This window comes from Tubulanus polymorphus, chromosome 3, assembly GCF_964204645.1.
Source record: "Tubulanus polymorphus chromosome 3, tnTubPoly1.2, whole genome shotgun sequence".
Lineage (NCBI taxonomy): Eukaryota > Metazoa > Nemertea > Palaeonemertea > Tubulaniformes > Tubulanidae > Tubulanus > Tubulanus polymorphus.
Genome location: NC_134027.1, coordinates 21,800,879 through 21,813,987, shown reverse-complemented (window position 1 = coordinate 21,813,987; position 13,109 = coordinate 21,800,879). Strand labels below are relative to the sequence as shown.

The window sequence follows — 13,109 nt, the reverse complement described above, 5'->3', positions numbered from 1 at the left end:
ACTCGCGAGATTTTCAACAACACGGAAGTAACGTGTAATAAATGATGACTTGAATTGCATGACTACCTATCACCCTTCATTATTGTTGGAAAACTAAACGTTCCGCACTGACTAAAAATTAGTAATAATAATTAATAACATTTTAGAAATGGCCAGAATTTTAACTTACGTTCTATCTCATTTTTATTTCACAATTGCGATTGGTATAATTCTTTTTTAAGCGGCCGTTAAGGCTTCATGTTTCGTCTGCAATTCACTGCAAATAGTTACGCAACTGTGTTTTTGGCAGCTGTACAATCAATCGGAACCGTTCGTGACTAGCTTCACTGCGGAATTATCATTAATTAACATCGCCATATCACATCATCAACTTATATTGGGCCTTAAAACGAAATAATTGAAATGCACACACGATTTCTATCATTGAAAATTGAGAGAGTGGCCGTGTTTGTGTTCTGCTGCTTCGCGTAAATCCCGCGCGGTGGCGCAACCGCGCGGAGTGGGGCCGATACGTCCAGTGTGAAATTGATTAAGTGTGAAATTGATTAAGTTATTTTACTTTGGACGAAATTCTGTATTTGTTATATCCGATGAATCGTTGCATTTAGGGGTTCGTGTGTATAGAAACGGGCGACGACCGCCGAGCCGAGTCTTCAATTATCAACACTTTAAGTATATTTCTCGAATTTCATCAATACGAAAAATCATCGAAAGATGATCCATGAAAGTCTCCCCACGAATAAACCGCCATTTTTAGCCCACTTGGGACCTAAGTCCCAGCGAGCTATTGCGTTCACTTTTCGCCCGTCGCCCACTCCGTCCGTTCAACTGTCCGTAGATGAAATCCAGTTATTTTGGGAAGTTTTGAATACACTTCATCGGATTGTCTTGATCTTTGGCTTATACATGTATCTACCCTAGACACATCTTCTGCCCAAAAACCAGGGTGGGTTTGAAATTTGTCATGAGATCTTAGGCATATCAGAGGGGATTTGCGATCTTTTTATCTCGCATTTGGCATTCTTATTACAGTCCTGATCATTTTGTAGGTGCAAAAATACAATTTGTCCATTTATTTTGGTACATGTATATTTTGTAGCAACAATAAATTGCAAAATTGTAGGTCATCACATGTTCTATGTCCAGGTCACCTTTTTGTGTATGGTCACCAGGGGGCGTTGAATAGCAGAATATTTCCATGGTATAGGCATATTACTGCAATCATTTGCAAAATCGTAGCTCATGATATGTTCTATAGTTGTGGTGAGTTACAAGGACAGCTGTAATAGATGTTGCAGATCGGTTACACCGTGTTGTAATTCAATTCAATTCAATTCAATGTTTATTCTCATCATAAAATCTTAGACGATCGTGAGAAATTTTTACATAGAAAAGATGATGTATAAAATTTGTACATAGAATAATAACGAAAGAGAGAAATTAACATTAATGCAGGTTACCAAATTCAATATTTACACGTAGAAGGTGGATACGGAATTAGGCATTCAAGGCCTTAAACCCATGGTCTATATATTTACCATCATTTTTCGGTGATGGGAAGAAATAAGTATCTATCTCTCTTGTCGAGACTTCTAATGTTGGGGAATATTTCACTAATATCGTTGAATAGTTCATCCCACAGATTCTCCCATCTAGAGCATACCATTATAAAATGAAACTCGAAAGAATGAAACATACAGTGCAAAGTCTATACTCTTTATTTATTTTTCTATGCCTATCAATAAGTAGTGGGTGAGCGCCGACTCTTTGAAGGGGTCCGTGATTAGTGATAAGGTAATCCCCAATACTTTATCTATTTCATAGCATTTAGCCACTTAACAACTTCAACTCAAAAAAAACCTGATGCAAATATGGATCCAGTGGCTGGGCTAGGTGTAGATCAAGTGCCTGCGTTTGGGGAGGTTACTGGAATTGTCGTGGTGCACCCCGGAGAAAAAGTGATGTCATCAATAGCTATATCAGACATAGGAGACCTTCCCCGGGTAGCGACGAACTGGATCTGAAAATAAAAACAGACAAAAAAAAGATTTTTTTCAGATCGTACGTTTAAGAAAAACAATTTCAGAAAATTATAGCTGTGCACTGAGTACTTACCGCGACATTACCTTGTCCAATTTTGACCGATCCCATTCTCCATTGATCTCCCTTATCACCAGATTGCGAAAATGCAACTTTTTCGTTGAGTTTAACTTCTAATTTACCCATCATAAGGCCATACATGTGATAATAGAAGTTCATGTCGCAGGAGTCCGACGCTGATCGGGTATTTGCTTCTAATCTGGCTTGATCACCTGTTTTTTCCCAGGTAGATACCATGTACAAATAATTTCCTGAAATAATAGAAATATCAACCGCTGCTACCGGTGGTTTTTCTCTTAACAATCTCGTTAACTTCATATTTTCATAGATTAAGGGAGATAATCGACGATGATGATAATGTATGAATTAGAAATTGTTCCTACCATTTCCAGTCGTATGATCTCTACTTGGTCCGGTATTTGGAGGCAGTGCACTGCCTGATTGTCTCCTCCATTGTATCGTTCCCTGTGAGTTCCACTTTCCATTATTCGTCTCGAAATCGGTAGCCAATTGTTCTATGCAATAGAAGATGAATTTCAGATGATTTAAAATGAACTAGACCTACTCTTTCACCTAATCTAGGCCTACTCTATTCTATCCTACCCCATCATGAAACCCGCTTGATGAAGGAGTCCGTTCCTATTTTTCCAATCAGCTTTTGTTACATAAATAAACAAACCTGGTGCAACTATGGATCCAGTGACTGGGATAAATACAGCCCCAGGGACAAAGTTTGGAGAGGTGCATCCCGTAGAAAAAGTGACGTCATCAATAGCTATGTCAGATCTATAACCACGTCCACGGGTAGCGACAAACTGGATCTGAAATAACCAGACAAAATACATTTCTTAGATTGTTGGTTAACGTTAAGGTATGACACAATTAAAAAGTTGTGTACTGAGCACATACTGTTGCGTTCCCTTTCGCAATATTAACGGATCCCTGTTTCCATTGATCTCTCTGATTACCAGATTTCGAAAATAAAACGATTCCGTTGATTTTAACTTCTAATTTTCCCATCGAAAAACCTTCCATGTGATAATAAAAGTTCATGATGCAGTAGTCTGACGCAGATCGGGTATTCGCTTCAAACCTGGATTGATCGCCTGGATTTTTTCCGGAAGCATCCACGTACAAATACTTTCCTGAAATGCGAGCAAATATTCAAGCAACACCGCTCGTCGCGATGCTATTCAATTGTATGACCACCTATTTTCAACTTTATTTTTTTTATTTTTTTTTTCCCAGGAGGTTTGTAATATGGACGATGGCGATATAACGAGAATCCCACAATTAAGACGGGGAAATTAAGTCCGGGAATGTTTCCTCGAGCTGGTAGTTTCAGTTTTCCTGAAGGTGACTATTAGTACATATAGTCGAAACGTCGAATAAACTACCAGCTCAAGGAAATATTTTTGGACCTAATTTTTTTTGTCGTTATTGTGGGATTCTCGTTATATCATCGTCACAACACAGATTGCCTTATCAATGGCGATGGACGATGAAGTAAAAACTGTTCGTACCATTTCCAGTCGTATGATCTCCACTTGGACCGGTGTATGAAGTTGGTGTATTGCCTGATAGTCTCTTCCATTGCAATTTTCCCGGCGAGAACCACATTCCGTTGTCCGTCTCGAAGTCGGTAGCCAATTGTTCTACGCAATAGAAAAATAAATTACAAACAAAATGGTGGACTAGGCTTACACTTTGATTATCATATCTTTGGATACGTTAGATAAAAGAGTCCGTTTTTACTCGAATTAGATTCTAACCACTATTTTCGCTATTCTATTGCAATCGATGATCGGCCTACTTCGTGTCGTCACTTAAAACTAACAAACCTGGTGTCGCTTTTATCGTCGTAGTGCATCCCGTTGTAAAAGTTACGTCATCAACAGCTATGTCGGATTTCCTCGCGCTTCCCCGGGTAGCGACAAACTGGATCTAGAAAAAAATATTTTTTTAGATTGTTGTTAGAAGTTTGAATAAAATTCCGAGCTGCCCCTGAGTACGTACTACGGCGTTTCCTTTTGCAATATAAACTGATCCCATTTTCCATCGATTTCTCCGATTACCAGATTTCGAAAATGCAATTTTTCCGTTGAGATATACTTCTAATGTTCCTATCGTTGAACCGTACATGTGATAATAAAATTTCATGGTGCAGGCGTCAGACGCTGATTGTGTACTTGCTGCAAAAATGGCTCGATCACCTGGATTTTTCCCGGAGGTGTCCAGATATACATAGGTTCCTGAAATGAGAGAAAATATTGAACACTGTTCGTTGCGAAATACATTGTACCATTTAATTGGACCACCTATTTTCCACTATTTCCATCAATCTCATTAACTTCCTATATGCACAAATTTCAATGGAAGTTAGGACGATAGGAGTTATAAACTGTTGGTACCACTTCCAGTCGTATGATCTCCACGTGGACCGGTGTTTGAAGATGTTGTACTGCCTGATCGTCTGGTCCATTGTAACGTTCCCTGAGAGTTCCACTTTCCGAAATCTGTCTCAAAATCGGTAGTCAATTGTTCTACGTAATAGAAAATGTATTCTAGATTAAATGAACGAGGACTACGCCTTGATTATTATCATGGAACTCTTTTGATAAAGGAATCCGTTTTCAAACATGGAATCTAACACTTTTTAACTTTTTTATTGTGATAAGGTATACTTGTCTCGCAACTTAAAACTAACAAACCTGGTGTCGCAGTGCATTCCTTAGTAAATCTGACGTCATCAACAGCTATGTTGGACTTATCGCCGCTTCCCAGAGTAGCGACAAATTGGATCTGAATAAAAACCCTTTCAAAATACATTTCTCACATCGTCGCTGAAAATATTTAAATACAATGCTTAGCTGTGTACAGGGTACATACCGCGGCGTTTCCTTTTACAATCTTAACTGATCCGTGTTTCCATTGATTTCCCTGATCACCATATTGCGAAAATAAAACGTTTCCGTTGAGTTTCACTTCTAATTTCCCTGTCGTTGAACCATGCATGTGATAATAGAAGTTCATGACGCAGGAGTCAGACATCGATAGGGTATTTGCTTCAAACTTGGCCTGATCGTCCACATGTTTTCCGGAAGTTTCCACGTGGACGTACGTTCCTAAAATGAGAGTAAATATAGAACACCGATCGCCGTGATACCATTTTATTGTACGATTACCTGTTGCATTCAACTTTCAATCTCGTAAGTATAACCATTCTCAAATGAAATATGATGTCATAGGGGGAATACATGCCGGTAGTCGATATCTTATCTGTTAGGGTAACACATTCAATACGTAAACGGCTTATAATGAATGTTGCTGGGGTGGTGGTGGTGGATGTAAATTTTGGGATTTTAGAAATTTCTGTCGAAATTTTCGGTCTAGAATGTGTGAATAACGCACGCATAACAAATTATAAAAAATAACGCGCTAAAGCGAATCACACCAGTACTCTCAAATCGATGGAATTAAAACTGGTCAACAAGATATATTGAATAAATTCAGCTTATATTCTATAAAGACCTTAAAGAAGAAACTAATTTAGAAACCCAAAATCTATTCCTGACTAATTTACCTCAAATCTCTGATCAAAGAAACTACAGCATGAGTCTGAAATAGATATCGACGAATCAACAATTTCAGTAGAGTCTATTCAATGCAATAAATCCCCAGATATAGACGGACTACCTGAATTGAATTTCATAGAATATTTTGGTATACTCTCCAAAATGACTAGATACGTGTATACAAGTAGACTTACTTATACAAATAGACTTACTTAATCAATACAAACCGGCATAATAAGAAAAATGACAAAACAGAATTGAAAAATTGGAGACCGACATTATTATGTAGAGATTACAAAATATTCACACAAGTTCTCGCTAACAGATTAATTAACTGTCTAGCAGACATAATACACCCAGACTGGACAATACGGGACTTCGAATCCAAGAGAAAGGTCATATGATTAAACTAGAAACTATAGCAAAGATATTTTAGAAGAATTTTAGTAACCATTGGTCAAAAAGAAAGCTTTCAATTGCGTTAACTAGCAATGTGTTTCTAGAATTTAAGAATGTTTCGATTATGGAGAAAACATCATATTTACGAGGAAGGTACGTGGTGTATTGATGATGTTGCGCGAGTTAGAAACTATTCGTACCATTTCCAGTCGTATGATCTCCACTTGGACCGGTGCCTGTTGAAGATGATATATTGCCTGATTGTCTTGTCCATTCTAATGTTCCACGCGAGTTCCACATTCCGATATCCGTCTCAAAATCGGTAGTCAATTGTGCTACGTAATAGAAAATGAATCATAGTTAAAATGGACTAGGCCTACTTTTTTTACAATATCATACGTTTGGACCTGCTATAGATACAAGTGATTCCATCCACTAATTTCTACTGTTTATTGCGACCACCACTTGTGTCGCAACTTCAAACTAAGAAAAAAACCTGGTGTCACTGTTGAGCATCCTGTAGTAAAAGTGACGTCATCAATAGCTATGTCGGACATACGATAGCTTCCCCGGATAGCGACAAACTCGATCTGAAAAAAAAAACAGACAGAAAATAGATTTACTAGATTGTTGGTTAAATATATCAACGAATCTAAAGAAAACTTAGCTGTGTACAGAGTACGCACCGCGGCGTTTCCTTTTGCGATTGGAACTGATCCTAGTTTCCATTGATTTCCCTGATTACCAGATTTCGAAAATAAAACGTCTCCGTTGAGTTTAACTTGTAATCTTCCCATCGTTGAACCGTACATGTGATAGTAAAAGTTCATGACGCAGGCGTCAGACGCTGATTGGATGTTAGCTTCAAACCTGGCACGATTGCCTCGTCTTGCCGGGGGAGAAGATTCCATATACACATACGTTCCTAAAATGAGAGTAAATATTGAACCGAATTTCCCAATTATATACTTCGATTTAGACAAAAAATTCTATAAACTCGACCGCCGATCACACAACTATATCTGTACTATATCTGTACTTCGATTTCCGATTTAAAAATCTAACCCCCTTTTTCGCTTCCAGCAGGTGTGATGGGTTTGTTAGAGACACCGAATAAATAACAGGGACAATCCCTATTTAAGATAAAAAAAACTGTTCATACCATTTCCAGTCGTATGGTCTCCACTTGGACCGGTGCCAGAAGTAGGTGTACTGCCCGATTGTCTCGTCCATTTGAATTTTCTTTGCGATTTCCATATTCCGTTATCCGTCTCGAAATCGGTATCCAATACGCCTAATAGAGGACAGAATCATTCTGATTAGGAACCGAGCAAAAAGGACTCCGCGCTCTTTGATTATCATATCTTCGATCGCGTAGATACGTGGTACACTTAAAGTGTCTAGTGATATTTTTTCGTTCCGTCATTTGAATTCATTGATTGTGTTCGACATTTTTGTTTTGATTTTGGAAACGTACTAAAGCATTTAGTAGATGATATAATGACTCAAACAGTTTAATCCTACGTAATTGAAATAAATAGAGTAATCTTTACAAATACAAAATACATGTACATAATGTAATATAATACTATTGATGACGCCATCATCATCTGTAATAGCGTGCTTTCACTCTAAACAAAACTGCATGCCGGTGCTGGATTTCAATTTGGATCTAACGAAAGAAATAAAAGCGGCAAAATATTTCATTCTAATCGGGAATAGAAGGGATTTATTTACACTCCAAACATAACAATCGAATATAGGGGAAAAATGAAAATATATTTTTTTATATTTTACCATTGTATCTTTTCGAAGGGATCGCCATTATACTCCCGACGAACCAAGCCAACAAGATTATCTACAAAATTACGATTACACAATTTGTGTTATACCTGATTTTACATTCATCCAAGTATTTCTTTTCATTCGTAACATATATGCATATAGACATTATTGTAATGGTTTTTTGCGACGTCAAAGATCTGTAGACAAACCAGAGAGCCCATTTCACAGAATTATTCAAAACCTCACAACTTAACAACATTTCACAACACTTATCAAAATGATTGAGAAAAATCTGAATATATTTCCCTTTATGGCAGTTGGTCGTTGTTAAAAGTACTGAACGAGAATGTCAAGGCCAAACAAGGACCTTGAAGTGCCGTGGCTTTTTGTTTCGGTAACTTACCAATATCTTATTATCCATATTTCTGCTCTTAGAGTTTGCGGTTCCTAATGCGATTTTCACCACCAGTCAGAGCGTCACGACGAGATGGGTGCAGATCTAATGATGCCTCCGGTCTAAATGATAATCATCGCTAAATGCTAATACGAATATAGCAATTTTCTAGCGAGAATTGAGGTCGAACTCGATTGCCAGAGGTGATGTTTAAGTGAATATATACATATATATCATAGCGAGGTGAATTTTTCGAACGCTATTTCTTTACGAAATCGTCTGAAGGCAATTAATATCAGAAGAAATATAGGGGAACCTATAACGCTAGAGGATGCCACTTATTCCAAGCTAGGATCCACCAGGTTGGCTAGCAGTTACTCGGTCTCCAGGTTTAGTTTTTTCTTCTTTTCAGTTAGAATCGAATGAATGCAAATGAAATACATTACAATACGGTACATAAATGTCATAATACATGTAGATGAACTTCGATCAATGTTTAATACTCCGTAAATGAACATGAAAATAAACAAACATGACATTAACCGTTCTATAGAAAACGCGTACATAATATTCCGGATGTGTAATTTGTCTAACTGCCGTTTAAGTAGCGGACGATTAGGGACGAAATTCTCCACACATTGAGCGTTCGCCAGGGAACTGATTGCTACTATAGTATATTTAGTATTATACGAAAATGATTCGTAATCATATTTCTAAACGGGTAGTTGAACGTTATGAAAAATATTTAGAATAGCTGAAAACATATACTCGCACGGATTCGACCCAACGTCGATTTATACCTGTATGCACCGATTTCCGATTTCAAAATGAAACGCTCCATTTCGTTATGGGCATGGATCGTGGCTCTTTAAGCGACACCAATTCAGATCATAGGTAAAACACCCCAGTGAAGTTAATCACTTATTTCTTATTCCGTTACTTATTGAGAATTCATCTCCCAATGAGGAACAAGGAACCATTACTTGTACCTTATTCAGATTTTCTCGTTATCGGTTCAACTCTCGTTACCGGTTCAATTTTTTAATGTTTTTTGTCTCTATTATCACTTGAACACCATAAATCGAATCGGCGTTAGGGAGCATCTCAAAATTTCAATAGTTCCGTCAATTATAATAACTGCCTAATTTGTTTTAACCCCCCCCCTTTGATTAGACACATGCCAAAGTTGGAACTATTGATTTTCTCATGAGAGACCACAGAATAAGATAAGACATTCTCACGAATGTATTTCGATAACAACTTTCAATTGAAAAATAAATTAGCAAAATTACAAGTGGAAAACCTTAGTAAACAAAATCAAATGCATCTATAATACCAACAGACGGTTAAATCTACTGTTTGTAATATGTATATATTTGGAACTGCAATTCATTTCAATGTAATCTTTATTGCACCGCAATAAATCGATAGTTCGGCAGTTGTTATGAATCCGCGGGAGGCCTAAACCCCTCCCCACCCCCTTCCGCGAGTTATTCTAATTGAAGTAACTATCGAAATTTTGAGATGCTCCCTTATGATCTCAGTATAGGCGCATCCTCCGGTATCGATTACCTCCTAAAAAACCGACAGGCGACCTCTAGCGATCTCACCAGAGGGTTGTTACTTATTCAGAATTCATCTCCCAATAAGGAACAAGGAACCATTACTTGTTCCTTATTCAGATTTTCCCGTTACCGAATTTCGTTAAGTATTTATAAACTAACTGCCCACAGTAAAATGTTGCACATCTGCATCAACTAGAATAACGAATTTGACTTGAATATTGAAATACAGCCATACCCAGTAATGAACTCTCAAATATCAACATCAAGACGATTCCAGCTGTTTTACTTGTTTGTGTGCAGCAGCGTGTGCTGATTCAAATAGTAACATATCATTGTCAGATTATTTATATCAGATTGGTAGTATCCTCGAAATAAAGAAGTTTCCAGTTTCTAGGCGCCATTTTGTGGCGGTCCCTCGAGGTCCCCATTGTTGCGATAATTTGCGCTCAATTTTAAAACATAAGTTTAGATTGAATATCATATAGTTCTGCAGCCCCTTGCTCGATGAACTTAAGTTATACAGCATTTTAAAGGAAATGAAATGCAGATATTTGCTGGCGATTCCTGGAATTTTTGAACCAAAAAAACCTGACAAAATGATCGCGTCACTAGGGATAAGATAAGATAAAACAAATATTTGAAGAAATGAATTTATTTGGCGGTATAGGCCCGAATCACAGTTCATTGGAACGAGAGACGCTTAGTCGCCGCTACAGAGGACTAGAAACAGAGGTTCATTGAACTGATAGAACCCGATTACTTCTCACAGTAAGAAAACCATCATCGATTAGAAACCCAGCTCGGGGGTTTACGAGTTGTACACGTTTGGGAATGTTGTAATGGAGAGCAGAACTAGGAGCTGAGATACACCTCGACATTATAGAGTGATGCACCTGAGAACTCTGATGTCGTTTCGTCAATATTTCTCAATTAAAATTCTTCAAGTATCAAAACAATGATTATTGAAATTTTACCAATAATAATTTTTCGTAGAAGTAGATGATATAAAAAACTTTGACCTTGAAATCTCTAAGCTCTAATAGTTTTTCCCTCACATTACAAATTCCCTCTTAGAATAATTCGGCTCTTACTAAACTCGGTGGTTTGCTAGGTTAATTACCGGTTCAGTATCTTCTGATGCGAGTCGTCAACGAGTTCTAGCAATCCCTCCAACATGTAACCAGACCTCCTCGCGACAACTAAAACTACTCGATATATTTTGAAATAAAGCAAAAAAGAATTCATCGGCCACCGCCGCAAACGAACGCTCTTAGGAAACTTCTTCTGAGGAATTTGGCGATTTTTCTAACTTTCCCTGCAAAGAAAATAAACAATTTTAGATGATACCATCGAAAGACAAACTAACAGGCCTACAAAAGCCTGCCTCTGTGGTTCGTTATTATTAGATGCTTACCTTTGAATCCAGTAGAGCCTTTCTCATTCGGTTCGACATTCACTACTTTTTCGGGAACTACAATTATTTCTGATTCGCTGTGTGAGTCCTTTACTTTGTATAGTTCTTTTTCGACATCAACTTCCGAATTCAACTCATCCGATTTTTCTAAAACGGAATGAGGATTTTGCAATAAAGAGTAGAACAGAATCAGGACCCAGTTCCACAGTTCTGTGTTACGGTATGACTCTGAGTTAACTAATTGAAAATGAACTAATTTTAACTCAGAGTTAACACTAACTCACAACTGTGGAACTGGTCCAGTGTTTTATCATAACGAACAAATAAAAGATGTTTACCTTCCGTATAGTACGGTAAAACCTGTACGGACCCATATCCCCACTGTAGAAAATGAATACCGGGTCGTGAATTGATTAAGCGAACTGCTTTAGGCTCCGAGTTGATTTCGATGTCGTCCTTGTTAAATACTGATAATTTCAAAGGTGTCGGGAGCTCGCTTTCATTCAATTCTATTTTCCACCAGTTCGATTCGTTGGAGATTCTGGTCATGGCACGCCCGGTATCCCATCCAATTGACCTTCCGATAATTTTCATTTGTTCTGACGGATACGTGGGGTAATAAGTTAAAAGAACAGTGTTACGAGGCGCTGATACCCAAAAGTCTTCGGGAATGCCTACAATGGAAAAGGTAACTCGAATAGCCGCATATAAAAGAAAACAGTAGTTGAATGGTTTGAAAACTGAATGTTCTAATTACCGGGTATGGTATGAATGTTGTAGACTGTGTACATTTTGCCATCGAGATAAAATTCAGGATCTAAAAAGGTGATATTTAATCGTTTTCATACTAGTCTAGTGCATTGAAAAACCCATCAAACTTGAATCAAAGTATGAATAATAGTTTGCTTCACCGAATTATGAATACATATTTACCATCCATAAATACTTTCGATTCATCAATCGTCGCCCAATCGGGGAATTTAGCTGAAATTGTGTCCATCGTCTCTAAGCTAAGAGGTAGCAACTAGTGCTGAATTCCACGCAGAAAGTAATCTGGACGAATCCAGTGACCAGCAACCAAAAAACACGAAGTTACCTAGTAACCGTTTTCTGTGATATCATAGCAACTGGCTGTCCAATCATTGCTCGCAATCCTAGTTTTCATGGAAAAACTTCCTAAGGCCTTCAACATGGCTTGAGATCGTCTTGCTCTTAGAAAGTAATACATATTTTGTAAGAAATGAAATTCGGAAATGTCGTTTTTTTCGATATAGCAAATATTTGACATGAAAACGTCTTTTCTCGCGCTGAACGACGTTTTCGGGCCGGAATGTGCTTTTTCTAACGATTTGAGTGTTTTTGCATATTGACATCGTTATTTTTCAGATACAGCAAAAAATCTGACGAGAAAATGTCTTTCTGGCGCTGAACGACGTTTTCGGGCCGGAATGTGCTTTTCCTGAGCGTGAAATACACAAGTGCCTCATAAACCGTAAACCGAAATGGAGAAAAGTGGTCACGGAGCTTCAAACACAAACTCAACTCATTGAAGGATTTTGTGTCTGAAATTTAATATAAAGGAAATCCTCAGCGATTTGTTGAAATAATGAGATGATTCCCCACCATTAATTCAGATTGCCGTCAGGTTCAGTAAATCCATATCTATCCATTAATTTTACCGCTAACCGCTGTTCGGTAATAAATGACTTACAAGAGAATAAGTCATGTGTGTGTACTATTATGCCAGCGTCGAGTGCATTCATTGCGAGCTAAGAGCCTGATGAAATCATAGCCCTCCGATTCCCAACTATGACACATTTTTAGGCCAAGGAAAAATTCTAGTGAAAATCCACAACTGGAACTTGAATGGTCTTCCT

At 37.8% G+C, this 13,109-nt stretch overlaps 1 protein-coding gene across 3 annotated transcripts; it reads right to left on the bottom strand.

The window, feature by feature from the left end:
- Nucleotides 1-1,379: 1,379 nt before the first annotated feature.
- On the bottom strand, nt 1,380-8,381 carry LOC141902014 (MAM and LDL-receptor class A domain-containing protein 1-like). Of its 3 annotated transcripts, XM_074789640.1 has the most exons (17): nt 8,263-8,381; nt 7,872-7,932; nt 7,237-7,368; nt 6,761-6,999; nt 6,571-6,664; nt 6,275-6,409; nt 4,990-5,225; nt 4,812-4,902; nt 4,512-4,643; nt 4,117-4,352; nt 3,942-4,044; nt 3,624-3,755; nt 3,010-3,245; nt 2,780-2,921; nt 2,484-2,615; nt 2,116-2,351; nt 1,380-2,020 (listed from the first exon to the last, which is right to left on the bottom strand). In XM_074789640.1, exons 1-17 carry the CDS (start codon nt 8,278-8,280, stop codon nt 1,901-1,903), a joined length of 2,475 nt encoding a protein of 824 aa, XP_074645741.1. In that variant the 5' UTR covers nt 8,281-8,381; the 3' UTR covers nt 1,380-1,900. The 3 variants fall into 3 exon arrangements, with proteins under 3 accessions (XP_074645741.1, XP_074645742.1, XP_074645743.1); XM_074789641.1 differs by lacking the exon at nt 7,872-7,932 and having other exon boundaries at nt 8,263-8,362; XM_074789642.1 differs by lacking the exons at nt 7,237-7,368; nt 7,872-7,932 and having other exon boundaries at nt 8,263-8,336.
- Nucleotides 8,382-13,109: the final 4,728 nt, after the last annotated feature.

Bases quoted from the DNA above. Each gene is read 5' to 3' on its own strand.
- LOC141902014 (XM_074789640.1), bottom strand. The intron at 4,644-4,811 runs GTTTGTTAGTTT...TCTATTACGTAG, and splicing joins GGAATGCACTGCGACACCAG to AACAATTGACTACCGATTTT. The intron at 2,021-2,115 runs GTAAGTACTCAG...TTTTATTTTCAG, and splicing joins TTGGACAAGGTAATGTCGCG to ATCCAGTTCGTCGCTACCCG.